Source organism: Callithrix jacchus, chromosome 7 (assembly GCF_049354715.1).
Source record: "Callithrix jacchus isolate 240 chromosome 7, calJac240_pri, whole genome shotgun sequence".
Lineage (NCBI taxonomy): Eukaryota > Metazoa > Chordata > Mammalia > Primates > Cebidae > Callithrix > Callithrix jacchus.
In genome coordinates, this window is record NC_133508.1 from 132,989,095 (window position 1) to 133,014,610 (window position 25,516).

The 25,516-nt window shown below is 41.3% G+C and overlaps 1 protein-coding gene across 1 annotated transcript in view; it reads right to left on the reverse strand.

Annotated features, from left to right (window-relative positions):
- ALG14 (ALG14 UDP-N-acetylglucosaminyltransferase subunit) overlaps positions 1-25,516 on the reverse strand; it is an 89,833-nt gene that overhangs the window by 38,892 nt on the left and 25,425 nt on the right. The window contains exon 3 of the mRNA XM_035252210.3: positions 7,660-7,791. Within this exon, the coding sequence (XP_035108101.1) occupies positions 7,660-7,791 (132 nt within the window). The remainder of the gene's footprint in view (positions 1-7,659; positions 7,792-25,516) is intronic.

Genomic DNA, 25,516 nt, shown 5'->3' on the forward strand with positions numbered 1-25,516 from the left:
GCTTAGCTTGGTGGAGTGTGTCTGTAATCCCAGCTGCTTGGGAGGGTGAGGCAGGAGAATTGCTTGAACCTGGCAAGTGGAAGTTGCAGTGAGCCAAGATTGCGCCACTGTACTCCAGCCTGGGTGACAGAGTGAGACTCCATCTCAAAAAAAAAAAAAAAGATAAGTTATACAAGGAGAAAAAGAAGTCACTTAATTGCAGAGTATCAAAGAGTAAATGCTAACTGAAAAAGATACATTTACTTAATGACTTGTGGGCCTGGTAAACAAGGAATTATAAAGAAAGACCATGAAGGAAATGGCCTTTTATCTCCAGAGGCTGTGAGAAAACACTGTCTGGGTTTTAATCTTTTTTCCCCCCAAATGAAGTAAAAAGTCCTAAGTGGTGGCCGGGTGCAGTGGCTCATGCCTGTCATCCCAGCACTTTGGGAGGCCAAGGTGGGCAGATCACCTGAGGTCAGGAGTTCGAGACCAGCCTGACCAACATGAAGCAACCCTGTCTCTACTAAAAATATAAAATTAGCTGGGCGTGGTGGCGCATGCCTGTAATCCCAGCTACTTCAGAGGTAGGAGAATCGCTTGAATCCAGGAGGCAGAAGTTGTGGTGAGCTGAGATCGCCCCATTGCACTCCAGCCTGGGCAACAAGAGCGAAACTGTCTCAAAACAAAACAAAAAACCCTAAGTGGTTCTACCACAACAAGAAATTAAAGTAAAGCAAATGCTGTGAAAATGTTTTGGAAAGTGATACTGTTATAGGTATGTGGTGGTTACACAGCACGGTGAATGTACTAAATGCCACTGAATTGTTAAATGTAAAATGGCTAATGTTATGTGAATTTCACTTTATAGAAATAAAGCAACTGTACTCTGGTTAAGGTGAATGAGAAACTTTTGCCATTTTCTTACTGTTGCTTTAATAAAGAGAATATTTAACACTTCAGAAACATGGTATCAAAAAAATTCTTAGAGGAATTCAGCAATTAAATCAGGGAGAAAAAGTTAACCAAGGAGCAGTTATACAATGTTTTTTTTTTTTCCTATTCTACTTTTTCCAGCCCACCTAAAAGCTGTAAATGGTCATCATCAGGTTTTAATAGCTTCTCTGACTCCTCCTTTTCTAATCTCTCTCGTATGCAGATTCTCTCTTTCAATATTTATTGAACTCCTACACGCCCCACGCTCTAGAATAGGTGCTAGGACTGCCGAGATGAGTAATACACCTCACAGTTCCTCAAGGAGTTCATGGTCTGTATTCAAATTTTTAAAACATCTCATGATAGTTCCCTACTGACTCTAGTTACACAACCTTTAAAACTTTAAGGATTCCCTTAACTTGGAGGGTGGCAGCCCTTCCTAGCCTCTCCCATTACATATTCAATTATATGTGCTGTTTGTACCCCCTTCTTCTATTTTTTTTCCTCAGGTCAAAGGGAGATTTTAAAGATTGTAAACAGAAACATCACTTTCTTGATTTTCAAGTGCTATACAAATAGAGCTGCTTCACATGATCCTTTAAAATAAGCACCGGAAGTCTGTAAAGCTGGGACTGGTTCTAGGAATTACTTATGCATCTAAGGTCATTTCAAAGGCTTCCCTTCTCTTCAGCCCACCCTCTGTTCCCACCTCACCACCGGCACCTCCCATTACCCTCATCTACAAGGCCAGGTCTCTGGAGCTCACTGCCTTTGACCACATTAGTCCCGTCATCGAAAACAGTTTCGTTTTCATCCTGTTTTCCTTATTCTTATCCTCTCACAACTGAATTCATTTTCATTCAACTTTCATTTCTGTTTTCACTGTGACCTCACAGCTCTCCACTGGCTTTCACCTTGAAAGGAAGAGTCCCCACCAGCCTCACGTCCCAAATGAGCCTGTGATGGGCTGGAACAGTGACAACTCAGAGTGATGCAGGCGAAGCCAAACAAGAGAGCAAAAACTGCAAGCAAAGCCACGCTGGCTTCCGCAGAGAGGAAAAACGTCATGTTTGCCAAGTGGAAAAAAGCATCAGTTTCGAAAGAAAAAGCATTTTCAAGCTGCTGAGAGTTCCCCAAAATGGAGACGAATAAAAACAACTCAAAGCAATCCAACTGCTAATACACACCTAATTTTGACAGACGTTGTTCTGAATCACTCAATGTGAAACAGAAGCTATAATGTTTAAACTAAATACCTCGTTTATGGATGGAAGCAGCTACAGGTTTTCACTCAGCCAATGTGTCAGTGGCACAGCTGGTAATTTCACCATGCAGCTAGGAAAGCAGTTTGTCAGTCACAAGAAACCAGATATTTGGGAGGATTTTCACATCAAATCACTTCTCACAGTGGACTGTGACCATCATCAGACTTGCTAAATGTACATACAGTTCAGGCCCTGTCCTTCTGTATCTTTAAGGAGGTTGCCAAATTTACAGTGAATATATGGAGCGGAAACACAGAGTGGGAAGATGTAACACTGGCATTATTCTAATGAATTATGGAGGACTGGGCGACAGAGGAGCAGGAACTGAAGAAACCTAAACAAATGGCTCCCAATTACGATTTCATTAATCTTGGAAAACATGAAGCAGTTGACAAGTGTGGTCTAATTGTTTCTCAGTTGACTTGGCTTGAAAAACCTTACTCTCACTTAATTCCATTTACAGATAAGCATCTTGGGACAGCTGACCTTTTCTTTGTATAGCCAAGTTTCCATTGAACATGTTATAAAGCTTTTTGATCACCACAAAATATAATACCAGATGAAGGTCGTTATTCAAAGAGAATCAAATATATAACAGTTAAGGAGAAAAGGTTCCTGTAAAGGTTCTGGCATGTCAACAAGAAGTTAATTGCCTCTTCTTAATATTTCAAATACATGTTAATTAGTAGGCTAATAAAAATTTTATGTACTATACAAACAGTGATAATCTTGGTGTCACCTAGTTTGTGGCTCACGACAGAAAATACCTCATAAAAAAAAATCACAGTATCCTACTTACAGACAATAACCCAACATCCATGTTACCAACTTTTTTTTTTTTTTAGATGGATTTTTGCTCTATTCCCAGGCTGGGGTGCAGTGACCTCAGCTCACTGTAACCTCTGCCTCCTGGGATCAAGCAATTCTCCTGCCTCAGTCTCCTGAGTAGCTGTGATTACAGGCACACAGCACTATGCCCGGATAATTTTTGTAGTTTTAGTAGAGAGAGGGTTTCACCATGTTGGCCAGCCTGGTCTGGAACTCCTGACCTTAAGTGATCTGCCCGCCTCAGCCTTCCAAAGTACGGGGATTACAGGTGTGAGCCTCCACACCCGGCTGTCAACTTTCTACTGCTATGAACTTAGACATTTCACAGCTCAAACTGGGTATGAAACATGGAAAAAAATGACTAAATAAAATAATGGCCTTCTTTCATGCAAAGCGTGAGTGAGTGTAGATGTAATAAGTACATCTAAATTTGTCATGGTGAATTAAACCAGCTTCAGGCAAAGAGGCAGAGTATTAGGCTGAAATGGTCTATTTCTTTTCAATTTGTTATACATAGAGAATCTTAAATTTATTTTTTACTTGATTAAAAATTAAATTAGGTTTCATTTTTGTATGGAGAGCTCTTTCCTTGAGTTATTTGACAATGGCCAGGGTGGAATGAAGCCAGTAATCAAACACTGCAGACTTTGGAAGCCCTCCTGGGTTTTCAGACTCTTAATAAAGCCTGAGAAGAGCACCAGTGTAGGAAGTGGGCGTCTTTGTTTTTGTGATGACTCACTTTATCCAGTATTCATTCATTTATTTTTAAGTCATTCCACAAATATGTGGAAGCTTTTCTAGAAAGGGACCATGGAAAACGCAAAAATACTTGGACTTTACCCTGGAGAACTTTATAGATCTTTTTCCCCCCAAATAAGCGGTCCTCTTACTTTAATAATCAGCAATCTCACAAATTAAATTTTCTCTTCCTCTCTTTGAAACAAACCAATTCCTTTTCAGGAGTATATTTTCAAGAGAATATGAGACTAGCCTACTCACTCTAAGACTGACTCAGAGACTCCTACTTTTAGAAAAAAACTAAAGACACAATAGTGAAAATATCCGCAGGCTTCAAGATACAAAAGAGTACCAGCAAACAGAATATTTAAAATTCATTTTAATGTGGGATCAATATGTATTTTACATTAGCAGAAGAACATAGAAGAGATTATGTAGGGCTGAGATCAGTCAGACTATTTAGACATAGTTTTAGAAGGGTTAACAAAGTGTTCCATGACTCTTTGAGCAATCAACAGAATCATTAGAAAAACAGCAGATATAGAAAAACTCAACAGCATCATCAGTCACAGGATCTCATAGACTATTATATGCACATTCTTTTCAAATGCCCAAGGAATACTCAACAAGACAAACCATATCCTGGATGAAAAAAACTCAATGTATTTTAAAATAGAGTATGTTCTCTGATCATAGTGAAATTGAACTGGAAACCAATAACAGAAAGATAATAGGGAAAATCTCCCAACACTTGGAAATTAAACAAAACACTGTATATAATCCATGGGTCAAAGATGAAGTCTCGAAGAACATAAAAATACTTAGAACTGAATGAAAGTGCAATATATCAACATTTGTAGGAGGAAACGAAAGCAGTTGCTGAGAGGAAAACGTAGAACATTAAATGCTTGTATTAGAAAAGAAGAAATATCTTAAATAAACAACCTAAGTTGCAATCTTAAGAAACTAGAGGTTGAGCACGATGGCTCATGCTTGTAACCCCAGCACTTTGAGAGGCTGAGGTGGGAGGATGGCTTGAGCCCAGGTGTTCGAGACCAGCCTGGGCAACACAGTGAGACCCCATCTCTAAATATATATATATATTTTTAATAAAGAGAATCTTGAATACTAGAACAGGCTAAAAGTACTTTAATGTATGCTGCAGAGAGGAAGTATGATTTCTAACTTAAATAGGGTCTTTATTTTCTGTGGAATTAATCTGTATTTCAAGTCTACTTGTTATTTCTTTACTCCATTTTCCCTGAAGCTAAAGTATATGCTTCCTGAGGAGCTGTTTTATTCGTCCCTTTTAGAACCTGCTGCATTAAAGATATTTTTCAAAAATACTAGATAACTTTTTAATTGAGCAAGGTAGCTAATACCGGCAGAATCTACATTTCTAAGAAAATTGGAGTTCTGCTACACTGACAAGCAACATAACCTTGGCTACGTAGGTCTCTCTGGCATGGGCAATTTCATGGATGTTCTTAAAGGGAACATAAGACTTTAACTTCTTGATTTGCATGACTTTTATGGGATTTTCTGGGTCAAGTGAATAGTGAGCCATTTTCACAGATCACCTCAGACCACTTAGAAGCAGAGCTGTGTTTACTTTTTTTTTGAGACAGAGTCTCGCCCTGTTGCCAGGTGCCAGGCTGGAGTGCAGTGTCACGATCTCGGCTCACTGCAACCTCTGCCTCCTGGGTTCAAGCAATTTTCTGACTCAGCCTCCTGAGTAGCTGGGACTACAGGCACGTGCCACCATGCCCAGCTAATTTTTGTATTTTTTAGTAAAAGACAGGGTTTCATCATGTTGGCCAGGACAGTCTCAATCTCTTGACCTCATGATCCGCCCACCTCGGCCTCCCAAAGTGCTGGGATTACAGGCACGAGCCACCGCGCCCGGCCTGTGTTTACTTTTATACCTCGAGTGCACAGTATAAATCCTGTCACAGAGTAGGGTCCTAGTCAGGTTTCATCATGAGATTGCAGGTATTCAGTCACATCTTCAGGCTCTACTTCTAATTCTTGCTCTGTTGCTATTTCCATCATCTCTGCAATTACTTCTTCCACTTGAGTCTTGAACCTCTCAAAGTCATGCAGGAGGGTTGGAGTATACTTATTCCAAACTCCTGTTTTTTGACATCTTCCCATAAATCAAGAATGTTCTTAATGGCATCTAGAATGGTGAATCTTTTCCAGAAGGTTTTCAATCGACTTTGTCCAGATCCATCAGAGGAGTCACTATCTATGGCAGCTATAGCCTTACAAATGTTTTCTTAAATAATGAAACTTGCAAGTCAAAATTACTCCTTGATTTATGAGCTGCAGAATGGATGCTGTGTTAGCAGGCATGAAAACATTAATCTCCTTGTACACCTCCATTGGAGCTGTTGGGTAATTAGGTGCATCGTCAATGAGCAGTAATATATTGTATTTTTAAAAATAAAAATCATCCAGCCCAAAAATGTCAAGAGGAAAAATATTTTGAAAGGAAACTTTGTCTCTGACTAGTAGGTCTCAATAGTGAGTTTAAAACATTCAATAAACCATGCTGTAAACACATGTGCTGTCACCTAGGCTGTGTTGTTTCATTTACAGAGCACAGGCAGAATAGAATTAGCATAATTCTTAAGGGCCCAAGGATTTTCAGAATAGTAAATGAGCACTGGCTTCAACTTAAAGTCACCAACTACATTAGCCCCTAACAAGAGATTCAGCTGTGTCCATTGAAGCTTTGAAGCCAGGTATTGACTTCTCCTCTGTAGCCATGACAGTCCTGAATGACATCTTTGAATCTAAGGCTGTTTTGTCTATATGCAAAATATGGTGATTAGTGTAGCCATTTTAGTCAATTATCTTAGCTAGATCTGCTGCATGAACTGCTGCAGCTTCTACATCGGCTCCTGCTGCTCCACCTGGCACTTTTATGCTATAGAGAAGGCTTCTCTCCTTAAGCCTTAACCAATCTCCTTTGCTACCTTCAAACTTTTCTTCTACATCTTCCTCACCTTTCTCAGTCTCTACTGACTTAAAGAGAATTAGGACCTTGTCCTGAATTAGGTTTTGGCTTAAGGGAATGTTGCTGGTTTGGTCTTACATGCAGATCACTCAAACTTTTTCCATATCAACACAATGAGGCTATTTCATGTACTTATCACGAAACCGGTGTGTTCACTGGAACAGCACTTTTAATTTCCTTCAAGAACTTTTCCTTTGCATTCACAACTTGGCTAACAGCCTGTTGCAAATGCCTCCCTCACTAAGTTTAGTCATTTCTAGCTTTTGATTTAAAATGCAAAACATGTGAAACACTACCTTTCACTTGAACACTGAGAGGCCACTGCAGGGTTATCAACTGGCCTAATTTCAATGTTGTTGTGTCTCACAGAGATGGAAACCCAAGGGGAGAGAGAGAGAAAGACGGGATGGCAGGTTGTTGGAGCAGTGAGAACACATACATTTACTGAGTAAGTCTTACTAAGTTCACAGTATCCCCAAACAGTTACAACAATAACATCAAAGATTACTGGTCACAGGCTGGGTGTGGTGGCTCATACCTGTAAATGAGCCAGGCGTGGTGGTGGGTGCCTATAATCCCAGCTACTCAGGAGGCTGAGGCAGGGGAATTGCTTGAACCAGGGAGGTGGAGGTTGCAGTGAGCCAAGCTTGCGCCACTGCACTCCTGCCTGGGTGACAGAGTGAGACTACATCTCAGAAAAAAGAACTGATATTTATTTCTTACAGTTCTGGAGCCTGGGAATTCCAAGATCAAGGCACCAGCCAGTTCGGGTCTTGCGTACTACTTGGCACACTGATAAATGGTAACTGTTTAAGAAAACAGTATGTCCTGTTACTAAGGAAGGATCTACAGGGAGTTACTTTCCCTCTCCTTAGTGATGGTCTTACTTACCAAATCTGGCTTCAGCTGGTGAATCAGAGGGAGGGAGAGCCTCATGGAGTGCAAGGTGGTAAACACCGTGGAGGGCCAGGACTGCTGAACCTCACGGCTTCTTGGAATTCGGTGAATGTAGTATTTGGTATACTAGAATGAAAGAGAAGGAATCCAAATCAATGGAGTCACTGATATCTGCAGTTAACAGCTGTAGAAATTGAAGTGCTTTCTTGCTTATTTTAAATTTTCATTTTAACCATTTTTAAATTAGAGTTGTAAAGCCTATCTCATGCTTTATATAACACATCAGATAGGATCACACATGACAAAGAAGTTCCTATGATTCAAAAAATGTTCAAGTCAGTTTCAACAATAAGTTGGGGGAAGTTTCTATAAAGTATGTTTCAGGCAAATAATTTAACCTGCTCATATACAAAGAGTTCTTACCAGTCAATATATAAGACAGGTAACCTAGTATCAAGATAGGCAAAGATGGAAAGATAACTCCAAACAGAAGAAATACAAATAATGATAAACTACAAAAAGATGGCTAACAATTAAGCACAACAGAAAACAAGTCATTTTCACCAACCTAGTTGGCAATGACAATGGATGTGTTGTTGAGAGTGTAGGGAAACAGACATTCACATTCCCTGGGTAAATACATGGGTACAACTTTTTGGGAGGGCAATCTGGAAATAGCTATCAGAACTTTAAATGCGTTTCCCTTTGATCCAGCATTTCTGCTTCTGGAAATATATTCCACAGATTACCCCACTATGTCATTGTTTGTATTTGTGGAAACTGAAACTAGATCAAATGTTCTCCAGTAGGGAATGGAGAAGTGCATACAGTAAAATATATGGAGATATTAACAAATGACATAGAACTATTTGAAATCATATGGAAGATATCCCAAGACACATTATGTGAATCATGCAAGTTGGAAAACAGCATGTTTAATATAATCCAGCATCAATTAACAAAATACTCACATGCATACATACACACATTAGTATTTGTTTGTTTGGTTTCTTTTGAGACAAGGTGTCACTCTGTTGCCCAGGCTGGAGTGCATGGTGCAATCACAGCTCACTGCAGCCTTGACCTCCCTGGGCTCAGGTGATCCTCCCACCTCAGCCTCCCAAGTAGCTGGAACCACAGGTGTGGGCCACCACATCCAGCTAATTGTTTTGTTTAGACAGGTTTCGCCATGTTGCCCAGTCTGGTCTCGAACTTCTGTGTTCAAGTGATCTACCCACCTTGGCCTCCCAAATTACAAGGATGAGCCACCACACCTGGCTCATGCATTAGTATTTGTATTTTAAAAATCTGGAACTGGGCTGGGCATGGTGGTTCAAACCTGTAATCCCAGAACTTTGGGAGACCCAGGTGGGTGGATCATCTGAGGTCAGGAGTTCAAGACCAGCCTGGCCAACATGGTGAAATCCCATTCTCTACCAAAAATACAAAAATTAGTCGAGTGCCTGTAGTCTTAGTTATTTGGGAGGCTGAAGTGGGAGAACTGCTGAATGTTGGAGGCAGAGTTTACAAAAAGCAGAGATAATGCCACTGCACCCTATCCTGGGCTATAGAGCAAGAGTCTGTCTCAAAAAAAAAAAAAAAAAAAGAAAGAAAGAAAGAAAAAGAAAAAAATCTAGAACTGGAACTACAGGCCACAAATTATAGAGAGGATGATATTATAGGATATTTTCATTTTTCAGGTCAGAATATCTTTGAATATGTTTGAAATTTGCAACAAGAAAGTAATATTATCTTCATAATCAAGAGAAACCAATGTATTTTCCTTGAATCAAAGTTCCAGGTATAGTGGTTACCTATTTCTGTGTAACAACTACCTCCAAACTTAGCAGTTTAAACCACGAGTATATTCTGTTTCTCCCAGTTTCTATGGGTCAGGAACCCAGGAGTGGCTTAGTTGGGTTATTCTGGCTTACAGTGACTGATGAATTTGAAATCAAGTGGGTGGCTGGGCTGCGGTCATCAGAAGGCTTGACTGAGGCAGAAGAATCCACTTCCAAGGTGGCTCACTCATATGGCTGGCCATTTAGTGCTGATTGTGGGTTGGTATCCTTAGTTCCTTGCCAAATGGATCTTTCCATAGGGCTCCTTAAGTGTTCTCATTCCACAACAGCCAGTCTCTCAAAAGTAAGTGCTCTGAGAGAGGGCAAGGCAGAAACTGTAATGTCTTTTATGACCTGACCTCTGAAGTCACATTTTGATATTTCTGATAGTTTGATATTAGTTACACAGGTCAACCCTATTTGATATGGAAGGGGCTACACTGGAATCATTGAGGGATTTCTTGGAGACTGGCTACCACACAGTTAAGTCAGAAAGTAAAGAACTGAATATTTAATACATTCTTCCTCTCCCTTTGGCCTTGAGAAACAATATGTTCCTTGAGAAAAGAAGAATAGAAAAGCTTTTTTGTAAACTAGTGAAAAGCATATAACTACTTTTTTGCACTCAGAAAAAGGTGTGATATTGCATTTGGAGGGTTCTATTATGCTCCAAGAGGACACAAGTGCAATTCTTACAGACTCAGCACAAAGTGAAAATGGAAACGTGTGACCACCCGGCTTCTTCATACGATGGCGAAGAGTATTTTCTCCTCTCTTCATGGCATGCCAGGATATAATGGGAGATCTGGGCTCAATATGTATTCACTATTTTTATTTATTTATCAATCTTTTATCAAATCAATGTTTTTTTCCCTTCCAAAGGCTTAAGGTACTAAATATTGAACTAGAAATTAATACTGAGTAGTTCCCAAACTATAAACTGGACAGAAGCAATAGCAAATTATTTGAGGTTATGCTTATCTAATTTGCGGAGATTATTAATTGAAAAACAAGTAATAGGCCAAGCGGTACTGTAGAATCAAAATCCTTTCTCAGAGAAACCTTTTGGGTCAGAAGTGTTCGGATACGTAATATGGCTTATGTACCATGTATTATATACTACCGTCTTTTGGAGTTTGGGAGTTTGGGAAAGGAATAAAACCTACTAGTATTTATGCAACAAAACATTAATACTCACAGTAAATAGGATAAATAAAGACTATAAGCTTCATGCTGATTCAAATCAGGTTTTGCCGTTAAATAAGCTTGGGACAAACTGGTATTTTTTTTTTTTCTACTTTTCAGAGCTCTTTAGGATTTCAGACTAAGGGACTGTGGACCTATACTACAAACTACATTCGAATCCAGTAAGATATCATGTCATTGTTATTATTGTGATAAAAATAATTCAGTAGAATTCCATCATAGAAGGTTTTTGGCTGTTACTTCCACCAAATTGTGTGGTCTAATTTCAATATGTATAACATTTTCTTTAAAAAATCATGGGTGTTTATCATGTTCCTTTAATTTTTTTAAGGATGTGAGTATATAACTTTACAAAGAAGCGGCAATGAACAGTTTTTCTGGATTACATCCAGGCACTCTCACAAGGGACTGGAAAGGTGATCAGTTTGATTCTGGCTCCTCTGATTCCATCTTGGCTCCAAGGACGTAAATATCCAGGCCTGGTAAGGCCTATGCAAAAGTGTCTAGGGCTGGAGATAGCTTTCCTAGACCTGGACATGGAAGAAAGTCTACATCTCATCCTTGGCAGCAGCCTAAAGCAGCTAAGAAAATGAGTTTAGGAAGTCCCAGTCCATTTTCAGAAGAAGAACAGAAACTAGTGCAAGCATGTTCTGGGATGGGACTGGAGCAACCTCCAAGATATAAAATAGAAAATCAGGCCTGAGGGTAGGGCAACAAGACAAGTAACTAACATCTGATGAACTCTCTCTCTCTCTCTCTCTTTTTTTTTTAGAGACAGGGTTTCACTATGTTGTTCAGGCTGATCTTGAACTCCTGACCTCATGATCCACCTGCCTCGGTCTCCCAAAGTGCTGGGATTACAGGCGTGAGCCACCGCACCCGGCCAAACTCTCTCTTTTTTTTTTTTTTGAGACAGAGCCTTGCTCTTGTCACCCAGGCTGTAGTCAAGTGACGTGTTCTCGGCTCACTGCAACCTCCACCTCCTGGGTTCAAGAGATTCTCCTGCCTCAGCCTCCTGAATAGCTGGGATTACAGGCATCTGCTACCATACCTGGCTGATTTTTGTATTTTTAGTAGAGATGGGGTTTCACCATGTTGGCCAGGCTGGTCTTGAACTCCTGACTTCAGGTGACCTGCCCACCTCGGCCTCCCTAATGCTGGGATTATAGGCTTGAGCCACCCTACCTGGCCTGATGACCTCTCTTTTGACTTGTGGATGTACCATACAAGGAGCCAACTTCCCAGTCTCCAGACCAGAAGTTTAGCTGGGAGGGGAGTCTTGGTTCCACTTGTATGCTGGAGCTAGCTCAGCCAATGACCACATGCCTACAGTGACCAATCATCTAGATTGCAGAGGATGGTCTCAGTTTACACCTATTGTCTCAGCATAATTATTGATAGTGCCCCATCTGCTCTCAGAAGTATCAATTTAAACGATAAAGCACATGGTTATCCTAGGGCAGGGCAATGAGGAGCCTCTTCCAAGTTAGAAAGGAGGACACTTACTCAGTACAGCCTGAAGAGTCAATATGATGGGAGAATCTGCATCAACATCAGGGATGAAAGTTGAAGTGGTAGCTGGAAAGAAAGCCAAGCCCAAAGTCCTAACTGTGACATGAAGGTGACTGGCACGGGACAGGAGAGTCCATCTGGTGCCACTCTCTGGCTTATAGCTCTGAACTAGAGAAGCCTCCACTTCCAAATCGCATCCAAGCTTTCTCACATTATTTTTTGGTAGTAAGTTCAAGTAACTAAAAATTCTATCAAAAAGAGATTGCTCTATAAAGCCAAGTCTCCCCCTACACATTCCCCCACCATTGTGGCATATCAGTTCTCCTCAGAGATATCTTTCCTGACTAGCCTTTTTTTTTTTTTTTTTTTGAGATGGAGTTTCGCTGTTGTTACCCAGGCTGGAGTGCAATGGCACGATCTTGGCTTACCACAACCTCCGCCTCCTGGGTTCAAGCAATTCTCCTGCCTCAGCCTCCCGAGTAGCTGGGACTACAGGCGCGCACCACCATGCCCAGCTAATTTTTGTATTTTCAGTAGAGACGGGGTTTCACCTTGTTGACCAGGATGGTCTCGATCTCTTGACCTCGTGATCCACGCGCCTCGGTCTCCCAAAGTGCTGGGATTATAGGCATGAGCCATTGCGCCCAGCCCCTGACTAGCCTTTCTAAAACAACCCTATCCTTGCCTTCCCCCACCCCCACATACACATATTCTTCCCTCCCCCATCACCAAGCTTTCTGTGTGCTTTAAAATAGCATCTACAATACTGGCATATTATATAATTATTATGTGTTGCTTTCTCCTCCATTAGAACATAACTTACGCAAGGAGGCCAGGATCTTTTTTTTTTTTGAGATGGAGTTTAGCTCTTGTTGCCTGGGCTGGAATGCAGTGGTATGATCTCAGCTCACTGCAACCTCTGCCTTCTGGGTTCAAGCAATTCTCCTGCCTTAGCCTCCTGAGTAGCTGGGATTACAGGCACACGCCACCACACCCACCTAATTTTTGTATTTTTAGTAGAGACAGGATTTCACCATGTTAGCCAGGATGGTCTCAAAACTCCTGACCTCAAGTGATCTGCCTGTCTGCTTCAAAAACTCTCTGTCCCACCGTTTTTGTATGAATCCTGCTATGCGGCCATGCAGTTAAGTAGATGGGAACCCGGGCCATCCTGATGGGGGCAGTGCCCTCAGATTAGCTATGCCTGACAGAAACTGGGTGCTGGGTTACCTGATGTCCTGTGTCACTTAAAGGAAACACTGGCAGCCAGGCTGTGGCAAAGTCTTAAGAGAGTGTTTATTATTTTGCATAGTTTTAGAAAATAATCAAATATATAAAGAAGTCAAGGAGGAAAAATAATCAATACAAGGCTTGTATTCTGGTGTTAAAAGTTCGTTTGAAGACCAGGGAGGTTTAGACAGCTACAATTCAGGCCTGCTATGAGTTGGGCCAGGAATTTCCTAGGGGTTCTGGCATCTGGAGAAATCCAAATGAAGGCATCTTTCTAAACATAGTGTTTGTTAGTCTGTCCCTTTGCTTTAAAAGAACTGTTCCTGACCCAGCTTCATGTCCTGTAATGGGATGTGAGGCATAAAAGATGCACGCTTCATCTTTTTTGTTTGTTTATTTGTTTTTTAAGATGGAGTCTAGCTCTGTCACCAGGCTGGAGCGCAGTGGCGCAATCTTGGCTCACTGCAACCTCTGCCTCCTGGGTTCAAGTGATCTTCCTGCCTTAGCCTCCTGAATAGCTGGGACTACAGGCATATACCACCACGCTTAGCTAATTTTTTGTATTTTTAGTAGGGACGAGGTTTCATCATGTTGACCAGGAGGGTCTCGATCTCTTGACCTCATGATCTGCCCACCTTGGCCTCCCAAAGTGCTCGGATTACAGGCGTGAGCCACTGTGCCCAGCCCCGCTCCATCATTTTACCACTCCTGCCTCCCACTCCCAGAACTACCATTTGGTTCAGGAGTGGCCACATGACCCAAGCAGGGCCAGTCCTTTCCTGAATTCTCATAGACCAAGGGAAAGTAGTTCTTCCCTTGTGGGGACATTGTGGGCTGCTCACCTGGATCTCAATCCATTCCACTGGGGCTGAGAAGTACATATATGTATATATATTTTTTGTATTTCTCTATCCCCTAGGCCTTTCTATAGTGACTTAAAACTGAACTTTCATATTTGCCACCACAACAGGCTACTCCTTCTGTATTCCCAAGGTAGAAATCAACAAATAAACAGTAGAATCTATCATAGGTTTCCTTCTAGATATGAAGATCTATGAGGTTGCCAGGGACAGAAAAAAGGAGAGCAGGTTGTCCTCATGTTTCCTTCTTCCAAAACCTCTACACACATTCCACAGCAAACCACTTATTCCACATGTCCTGGCTGCTACTACGGTTCAAGTCATTGCCGACTCTCACCTTGACTACTTCAACAGCCTCTTAACTGGTCTCTTTGCTTCTCCTCTTGCTCCCCTACAATCTATTCTTTATAGAATTGCCAGACACGTCTGTTTATAATGCAAAGCAGATCCTTTCATTCTCCTGCTTAAAACCCCACAAAGGCTTTCCACTGCACTTCGGATAAAGTCCAAATGACTTCCAGTTGCTCCCAAGGTCCCATGTAATCTGGTGCTGGCTCACCTCTCTAATTCCTCCTTGTTCATTCACTTGAGCCGCACGGGTCTTCTGTCTGCTTTTTGAATGTGTCAGATCCACTCCTTGCTAAGGGCCTTTTCTGCTTATTCTAACCAGTTTGATTTGCCCCCAGACTGTCTCACCACTGGCTCCTTCCTGCACATCAGGTCTTGTCTGAACACTACCCACTCAGAGAGGAAACAATTCTTCCCCAAACATGTGGTCTCTCTCTACCACACTGCATTATTTTACCATCTTCATAGCAATCACCACTACCTCAAATTAATATGTTCATTTATGTGTACATGTGATTGTGTGTAGTCTGCCTTTCTTCCTGGGATGCAAGCTCCATGAGAGGAAAAGATTTCACCTTGCTCACTGCTATAATCCCACTGCCCGATGTTTTGCACATCACAGGTACTCAGTAAATAACTTGCTGAACAGACAAATGACGATCATTATAATTTCTTTTTTTTTTTTTGAGATGGAATTTCACTCTTACTGCCCAGGCTGGAGTGCAATAGTGCAATCTTGGCTCACTGCAACCTCCGCCTCTCGGGTTCAAGTGATTCTCCTGCCTCAGCCTCCCAAGTAGCTGGGATTACAGGCATGTGCCACCATGCCTGGCAAATTTTGTATTTTCAGTAGAGATGGGATTTCTCCATGTTGGTCAGGCTGGTCTTGAACTCTCGACCTCAGGTGATCTGCCCGCCTTGGCCTCCCAAAGTGCTGGGATTACAGGAGTGAGCCACGGCGCACAGCTATCATTATAATTTCTAGAAGTCTAGTCTATGGTCTATGCTGGGGGATGGTGATGGGGAAGATGCTCGCTCTTAATCTCACGAGATCTCAGGGTTGTAAGAGATATACGAATCCAACTTTCTCACGTCACAGATGAGGAATCTGGATTTCCCCAAGGTGACTGCACCAGGACCTGAACCCAGCTCCTCCACATGTTCTGAAATATGCTGCTGACTCAGCCCCTTCACTAGACCTTGCTTGGAACTCTGTGCCTCACTGCTGAGGAGCTGCCCTCCGCAGCATATAAGGTGCTGAACCACTAAATCTACTCCCTGCCTCCTGCTGCTCTTATGTAGAGCCAGCAACGCATTCTGACCCATTTCCTTTGTCTTCCTTGATTTTCAAATCACCCACTCTCAAACCCATAGTTTGTTGTCTCTTTCCTTGCTTCTATGGGAACTAAGTTCCCCTCCTCCTCCTCCTCTCTCTTTGCTCTTTGTGCCCTGTTTTGCACTGTAGGCTTGGCTTACCAAACCCACCTACCACTGTTGCCAAGGACCGCCCCTGCACCCGCCCCCACACACATTCCCTAAGCCTTTTAGGGGAAAACCAGAATAAGACACAGCAGGACCTCAGAAATCCTCAGACTTTTCTGCTGAACCTTAGGCCTTGCCGGGCGGCGCAGTAGCTCACGCCCATAATCTCAGCACATAGGGAGGCCGAGGCTGGTGGATCACCTGAGATTGGGAGTTTGAGATCAGCCTGATCCACATGGAGAAACCCCATCTCTATTAAAAAAAATAAATAAAATAAGAACCTTAGGCCTCAAGCCCCTAATGACAAGTTCTGCTGTCTTGCTGTTGCTCCCACCTGGAAGTCAACTGGGTTTTATGCTCCGGACGTTTTGGTTTTCTTTCTTTAAAGTTTTCTTTCTTTCTTTCCTTCCCCTCCCTCCCTCCCTCCCTCCCTCCCTCCCTTCCTTCCTTCCTCTCTCTCTCTCCCTTTCTCTCTTTCTTTCTTTGCAGTTCAATGTCTATAACCTGCAAAACATACCTATCTTCAACATAATCCGGTCTCTTTCACACAACTGGCCGAGGAAGCAGACTCTTCCTTATTCTCTGTCATACAGAAAAAGACATATCTTAGTGAAATAACCTTTCTATCTCCGCTTCCTAATTCCTGCAGAGCAGGACCATGTCCCATAGTACTCTGTATGACCACAGGGCCTCCCAATGCTCCTGGGACTTGACTTGACTGATGTATAACCAAATGTATGGTGGCAAGAGAGACAAGAAAAGTAGAATATTGAAGAGCAAAAAAAACAGAGAAATGGATTTACTTCAGGCTTCTAGTATCTGATAGTGTATGAAACACTGAGTTAAATACTAACAGTATATGACAACTTGTAACTTTCAAAGTATGTTCCAGAATTACATCACTGTTAAAAACCACAGACGTATCTGGCTTTAGATTCGTGAAAACTAAATAGGAGTTTATAGTGATTTAGATGGAAATAATTCCACCAAAGAATCCAGATGGCATCATCAACCACAACAGAGGAGATTAAGTGGTCGATGAAGTCATTCTTTGCTGTTACCACACACTGAAACATATAATACATTTATTATATAGTTAATGCCACACGACTGAAAAATCCTGGAAACAAGACAAAGCTAAAATGGTAAAATTTCATTCAACCAAAAAAGGTTTTGGCTTTCTTTCATAACGATTTAAAAATAATACAATGTATATTTTTAAATGTATGTTGGATGGTTCAACTAATCATTATGGAATCAAGATGACGATAATTTACGACAATTTTTTTATATGTATGTCCTTCAAGTACTTGGTTGATACTTATTCTATAGTTTTGATAAAGTGCCATGAAGTGTCACATGAGTGAGAGTGCTGTGGGTCCCTGATACAGTCTGGTTGTGTCCCCACCCAAGTCTTATCTTGAATTGTAGTTCCCATAACCCCCACATGTCATGGGAGGAACCAGGTGGAGATAATTGAATCATGGGGGTGGTTCCCCTGTGACAGTGAGTTAGTTCTCATGAGTTCTGATGGTTTTATAAGGGACTTCTCCCTTTCCTGGGCACTCATTCTCTCCCTGTCGCCCTGTGAAGAGGTGCCTTCCGCTATTATTGTAAGTTTCCTGAGGCCTCCCCAGCCATGCAGAACTGTGAGTTAATTAAACTTTTTCTTTTTTTTTTTGGGATGGAGTCTCAATCTGTCACCCAGGGTATAGTGCAGTGGTGCAATCTTGGTTCACTGCAGCCTCCACCACCCAGGTTCAAGCAATTCTCCAGTTTCAGCCCCTCAAGTAGTAGGAATTACAGGTGTGTGTCACCACAGCCAGTTAATTTTTGTATTTTCAGTAGAGACGGGGTTTCGCCATGTTGTCTAGGATGGTCTTGAACTCCTGACCTCAGGTGATCCGCCTACCTCAACCTCTCATCTTTATATATTACCCAGCCTCAGGCAGTTGTTTACAGCCGCATGAGAACAGATGAATACAGTCCCAGAATGGGTCCTGCTGACAACCAATCACTTTGTGTGAATCAATCTCTCTGGACCTCAGTCTCCCACTGTGAAGCAAGGAGGCCTGGCTGAAATCAGGGATGCTTAACTAGCCGTCATGATCACACACCTGGTTCAAGATTGACTTGCTGAAGAGAAAGGAGGCTGGAGGCTACCGCTCCAGCTCTGTCCCAGGGCCTGTAGCCACTCCTCACTTTACTTCCAGAAGCCTCTCCTTGCCTGGTGCTCTCAGACTTTAGGGAAAAACAAAAGTAGTTGGTTTCTGAAATAATTATGAGATTTCAGCTCAAAAGACTTTTAAAGCCTTTTATAAATGACATTTGTTCTCTTCTCAGCCTTTATTGATTCCTTCTTTTGACAATACCACAGTTTTCCTTTGGGTAACTCGTTCCTCTCATATTCTCAGCTGGATGGTATGGTGGGATTTGCTGCCTGTTTCCTTCACCCCTAACCCTGCCTCTAAGAGTAGGCCTGGAATGGCTTAAGCGACATGGAAGAATGACTCCTGGCTACAATGATTAGCTGAAAGATGGGAGTGTAACCCAACTGGAGTATCATGAGGCAGGAGATGTTTGCTAGGGCTCTCTCTCCTACATGCTATAAGAGATCCTCTTCCTCATGAAGAGAAAGAGACATGAAGCCGGGAGGTGCTACAGATGTTACCAGAATTATTTCCTTGGGCCTAAAGGCTGCAAGAGATCTAACAGCCTCCATCTGTGCAAAAGGAAGGACATAGGGAATTCCAAAACCGTCCACGTCCTGATTTTATAACAGCACAAAACAAATTGTATGTTTGTACTCAATAGTATCGATTAAAAAAAAATTGTGCTATTTATGTTTTTAAATCCAAACACTGGTGATTAGAATGCCATTAATTTGCTTTAAAATGGAGAAACAGCAGTACTATATTATAAAATATTACTGCTCTGCATGTTGTAAGAATCCCATATAATACAAATATAACTGGCATAGGGAAATTGATTAAATTACCACAAGGTTGAAATAACTGTATTATGTTATTCACAGTTATTTTAATTTCAACCATTCAGAACATGATTTAAAGGAAGTTTAACTGGCCTTAGGGCTAGAGATAGAAGAAGGAATAATTGAGATTTGGGGAGGAATTTTAATCACTTAAGCTGTTTAAAATACTTCAAAAGCATGTATACATCTACCTGATATACTACGTCAAAAATAATAATCTATTCACGGAAATAGCCACATCAGAATCTCTATTTGCAGTAAAGTACAAATATTTTCTTATTCAAATATTTCACTCATTTAGTCTGGTCTTCTTTCAAATAAGAGATTTTTTTACTTTTACCTGTAATTCAGTAAGTTAAGGTCCATGTGAATGAGGAAAAGTGCACATATACATTAAGCACACTCAAAACCGTAACTGTTAAACCACAAGTTGTAATATACATTATCGTTTACAAACTGAGAACCAAGCCCCACAATGGAAACCATGTAGTTTACAAACATTTCTTTTAGAACTGATTGGGAGGTCAAGGCAGAGGGAGACTAGTGTAGGCAACACAGCAAGATCCCATCTTTACAAAAACAAAAATTTAAAAATTAACTGGGTGTGATGGGCCTTGCCCAGTTACTTGGGAGCCTGAGGCAGAAGGATTGCTTGAACCCAGGAATTCAGAGCTGCAGTGAGCTATGATTGTGCTACTGCACCCCAGCCTGGGCAGACACTCAGCCTCCACCACCTGGGTTCAAGCAATTCTCCAGTCTCAGCCCCTCCAGTAGTTAGAATTACAGGTGTGCGCTACCACACCCAGCTAATTTTGTATTTTTAGTAGAGATGGGGTTTCGCCATGTTGGCTAGGATGGTCTTGAAATCCTGAACTCAGGTGATCCACCTGCCTCAACCTCCCAAAGTGTTGGGATTACAGGGATGAGCCTTGGTCCCAAACCTCTTTTCTTTATAAATTAGCCAGTCTTGGGCAGTGCTTTATAGCAGTATGAGAACAGATGAATATGTCCCAAAATGGGTCCCGCTGACAACCAGTCACATTGTGTGAACCAAACTCTCTGGACCTCTGCCTCTTAAAAAAAACACGCTTAGGAACTGTGGAAGGTAACAACAAATGCACTCAATGTAGACATCTCAGCAAGCTGTACACTATCTCAGTCCACTGTGTGAAGTTAGCACCCCACCTTGTGGAAAGCAGTAGGTGGTGTTTAGTGGAAGAATGTCATGTTAATTTTAGAAGAGCTGGTGGATAAATCCTGCACCCACCAAACTGCCACTGATTCTTATATAAACCAAAAATGCAAAACCAAAAAAAGAATGCAAATGAAAAGAATTCCTATTTATTAAACTAGCAGCAAAACTTTTGTGCCTCTGAAATAAAAGGATATGAGCCTCAAAATATTGGTGCTTATGGTGGTATGTGTTTGGATTATTTTTTCAGAAAATAAATATTCATTTATTTAGATACTTACAGAGAAAATAAATATTTCATATTATTAGGTGGTTACTCCCACTGGGGCTTGTATCTATTCTTAGTTTTGCTTCTAAAAAATAGCTGTTTTCTAATTGTAACTTTAGAAAATACAGAAAAATATTCAAAGACAAAACCAAAAATCAACCAATATCTCCCTACTCTTTGGAAGAAGCCCCCACCCCACCTAACACTCTAGCTCACAGAGATCTCTCCCTCCTCTGCATTCAAAACATTCATTGTCCTTTGAATGTTCACACACATACAAACACACACGCACAGTTTTAAAGTTCCTTTGGTCTTAGTTTGGTCAAACTCTTGGGGTTATTTATCATTCCTGTTACTTTCCTGGCATCATCTCTTCTGGAGTTCTGTCACTTTGCTCTGTTCCCAGCTGGTTGCTCTCTAGGACCACCTATGAAGTCTCCACACTGGAACTCCCTTCACTGCTGTCCCAAGAATTCCCTTCCCTTCTCTCTTGGTCCAAGGCCCAGATCCCTGGAGCTGAGTCACCCTTTTTGGGTGCCCCTTGTTTTAGTGGGGCACACCCTCCATGAGAGGGTACATGAGGAATCCATTTGAGACCCTGCTCCATGTACTTCTATTTGGACCTCAAATGTGACTCCCTTGCTTGTTCTGAAAGTTTTTGATACCTTCTCATTACCGTTAGTTCTGACACTGCGGACATATCTTGTGACTACAGTTTCATTGGACGCAGGATAGTCCTTTTATTTTAAAAGTCAGGTCCTTCTATTTTAGAAATTTCCCTAGGTCATAATTTTGTTTCATTTTGAACTTTTCCCATTTCTTTGTTCTTTCTGGATAATTGACCTCCAACATCCAGTTTGGTTGTCTAATTTTCATACTTTTCTCTATTTTTTTATGCTTTTATTATGCTTTTAATCTTTTTCTTGAGTTCTTCAATATGATCTTCCAATCCGTCACTGAATTTTATTACTGCAATCGAAATTTTAATAGCCAAGGGTTTTTGTTGTTGTTGCTGTCGTTATTTATTTATTTTTTAAAAATAGGTCTCATTCTTTCTTTCTTTTTTTTTGAGACAGTCTTGCTCTGTCCCCAGGCTGGAGTGCAGTGGTGCGATCTTGGCTCACCACAACCTCCTCCTCCTGGGTTCAGGCGAATCTCCTGCCTCAGCCTCCCAAGTAGCTGGGATTATAGGCACGTGCCACCATACCTGGCTAATTTTTCTATTTTTAGTAGAGACGGGGTTTCACCATATTGACCAGGCTGGTCTTGAACTCCTGACCTTGTGATCTGCCTGCTTCAGCCTCCCAAAGTGCTGGGATTATAGGCATAAGCCACTGTGCCTGGCCTCATTCTTTTTTTAGGGAAATAAGGCCCTTTCATTCCTTTGACCATAATTGTTTTCTTTTAAACTCCCCACTGCCACTCCTGCCTCTGCAATGCCCTTTTCTCTAGTTCCTTTCGTTGATTGTTACTTTTGACTTCCCTTGTTTTAGAGGCTTTTCTCCAATGTCTGATAGTCTGCGGATGTCTATTCAACCACTGATTCTCAAGTGCGGACGAGGATGAGAAGCCCTAGTTCATATTAAAGAACAAGGCGTGAAAAGGCCTATTGGAAGCTCTACGTTCAGCTCTCTACCACCTCTACAGAGTAGTGCAGGTGAACAGCTCAGTGATCAGCAGTGCACTGCCACCTGGTGGCAGGCTGAGGGGGTGACACTGCAGAGAAAAAACAGAAGTCCTTCAACACTTGGAGGGGCTCCGCCAGGTCCATTTCTGAAGCTTCGAGTACCTTTTGGGGGAGGGAGGGAGAGGGGGAAGAGGAGAGGGAGAGGAAAAGTGAGAGGGAGAGGGAGAGGAAAAGTGAGAGGGAGGAGGAAGGTAGAGAGGAGGAAGAGAAGTAGAAGGAAAGGAGGAGAGAGGAGGGGGGAGAGAGAAAGAAGGTCGAAGGTCGAAGAGAGTAAGGAGAGAAAAAAGGAAGAAAGGGAGAGTGAAAGGGGAATGACGGAGGAAGGAAGACAAGAAAGGAGGGAGAAAAAAATCCAGAAATGTGTAGAATTTAGGAAATGGTTTTGAATCTGTGCAAAGTGGGTCTGGGAAGTCCCTTTGAATCCCAGGTTCCTCTAGGCAAGGGTGGCTGTTGGGTGGCATGAAACCCTTTAGACGCTTGGAGATCGGGATGCTCTGCTTTCAGACTTCTTAGGGTTGGTGATGGCAATCCCATTCTTATAATTGCTCAGAACAACAGCTTTGAAGTCATGCTTGATTCCTCTCATTTCTGCCATGAAATTCTGTGAATTCCACGTTCAAAAAATCCAGCATCCTAGTATTTTCCCGTACTCCCAGCTCTCCTGATGCAAGCCACATTATCTCTTGCTAGGATTTCTGCAACAACCTCCTAGCTGGTTTCCTTGGTTTCTCTTTTGGTGCATTTGTACCACAGCCCCTGAGTGACCTATGTAAAACTGTATGATTGTGTCACGCCTCCGAGCAAAACTTTCTAGCAGGTCTCTAGTTTCCCTGGGTTAAGAGAGGAAGTTTTAACAAGGTCTTACAAGGCCCGATATCCTCTGGTCTTTACCCACTCCTCCATCTCCTCCTCAGTGTTTCTCCTTCCTCACTCTCCTCCAGGTACCATGATTAGCTGCTATTGCGTCAACATCCGGGGGTGTTCCTCTCTATGGCTTTTCTAGAGACTTTCCCTCTGCTTGAAACATTCTTCTCTCAGGAGTCCTTATCTTCTTCAAGCCCCTAAGATGCTGCAATCTTTTCCACCCCATTAAAATTCCCGGATCTCCAACCCTGTGCAATCTGTCCCCACAGCACTGATGTCCTTTGAACAGGCTTCACGATTTCCTTTTCACTATGTCTAGTATTTGTCTGCTCATCCAGGTCAAGTGGAGAGAGCTCCATGATGGCAGACACTTCTTTTTTTTTTCCCACTGGTATATCCCAACTATTTATAATTTTGTCTGGGAAATGGAAAGCAAATATTTATTGTTAAATAAACATTTTTTTTTTTTAAAAAAAGCATTAGTACTCCAAGAATGTTATGAAAAAAAAGCATTAGGATTCTGACTCCTATAGTATTATAAATTTGGGAAGATTGAAAATCTTTGTAAGTTCTTAAACATCAGGAACATGCTTCTGTATTTATTTTTTTACCACATTTAATGTCTCAATAAGATTTCACTATTGTGCCCATATTGATCATTTCCTTTTATTAAAGTTCTTTTCCCAGTAATTAATATCTTAGGTATCTTTCTTTATTCTTTTTCTAATAGTTAAAGCTAGCATATAAGGAAGTGGTTGAATTTTGCATATTTGGCTTGAATCTGATACTTTTCTGAACTTGTATTACTTGACAGTCTTTTGCTGGTTTTATGTCCAGATCTAATTTTATTTATAGAATATATTACTTTATTTCTTCTTTTTCAATATTTATACTTCTTATTTCATCTTAGGTGGTGGGTCAAAACAAAACTTAGTATGACTAATGGCAGATATTCTTCTTTTTGTTCTGATTTTAGAGAGAGAGAATGTAATGGACATTGGCTTTTGGCTCCAAGGATACTTTTTCACATTAAGGAAACCATTGACAATGTTAGAATGATGGGATATTTGTGCAAAGCCGTGTTTCAGGAAGCTAAATGTGTGCAGCCAGGAATATGAATATGATTGAAAGAAGACTAGAGTCCAAATCAGTAGCATGTGTAGAGTTTGCACACACATTGCAAATGTACTGCAATGCATACATTGTATTAGTAGACTAATAGAATTATGCAAACTCTATTAGAATATACTTGGTATACTCAGTATTCATGGCTTGAGTAAATTACTGAAAAATATGAATAGAGGGCATAGTGGCCACAACAAAAATAGTTTGAAATATCTATTACATTGGTTTCTACACCATATATTTACACTCATAACTTCTAGGTGTACTTCAAAATAGGAATTCAATCAACAATCTAACAGGGGTCTCCAACCACCAGGCTGTGTTCCAGTACCAGTCTGTGTCCTGTTAGGAACTGGGCTGCAAGGCAGCAGGTGAGTGGCAGGCGAGCCAGCATTACCACCTGAGCTCTGCCTCCCATCAGATCATCAGGAGCATCAGATTCTCATAGGAGCACAAACCCTATGGGCTTTTTGATTTTCTATATTTACTGTAGTAAATTTGGAAAGTTATAAAAATGCTTACAGAATGTGTATAAAATGTACTTTTTAAAATAACTTGCAGAATAAAATAATACTATAGTATTTGGTGAAAAACTGAAAACGACAGGAAATGGTACATCTATACTATAGAGTTTACAATCATTTTAAAGTAAAAAGTAGTCTGAGGGCAGTGACTTATGCCTGTAATCCCAGCACCTTGGGGGGCTGAGGCAGGTGGATCGCTTGAACCCAGAAGTTCAAGACCAGCCTGGGCAACCTGAGATTGCTGCACTGCACTCCAGCCTGAGCAACAGAGTGAGACCATCTTAAAAAATAACATAACATAACATAACATAACATAACATAACATAACATAACATAACATAACATAATACATGTAAACCTGTATGTACCAACATGGAAAGCTATCAAGGTACAAAATTAAATTTTAAAAAAGTTGTAGACAATATATAAGAAGTGATTTATAAACTAGCCATCCCCTGCTCCTTCCAAAAAACACAGTCTATATATCTAGGTGTGTATACATAACTCATAATACTTTGTTATATGTATACATGTAACAGAAGGAAAAAAAAAGCACCGGCAGGATATAACCCAAAATTGGTACAGTGGTTACTTCCAGAGAGTGGAACTGGGATACTGACAGGGAAGTTTCACTTTTTACTTTGTATGCTTCCTTTTTTTAAATTTTGAGATGGAGTTTCGCTTTTGTTGCCCAGGCTGGAGTGCAGTGGTGCAATCTTG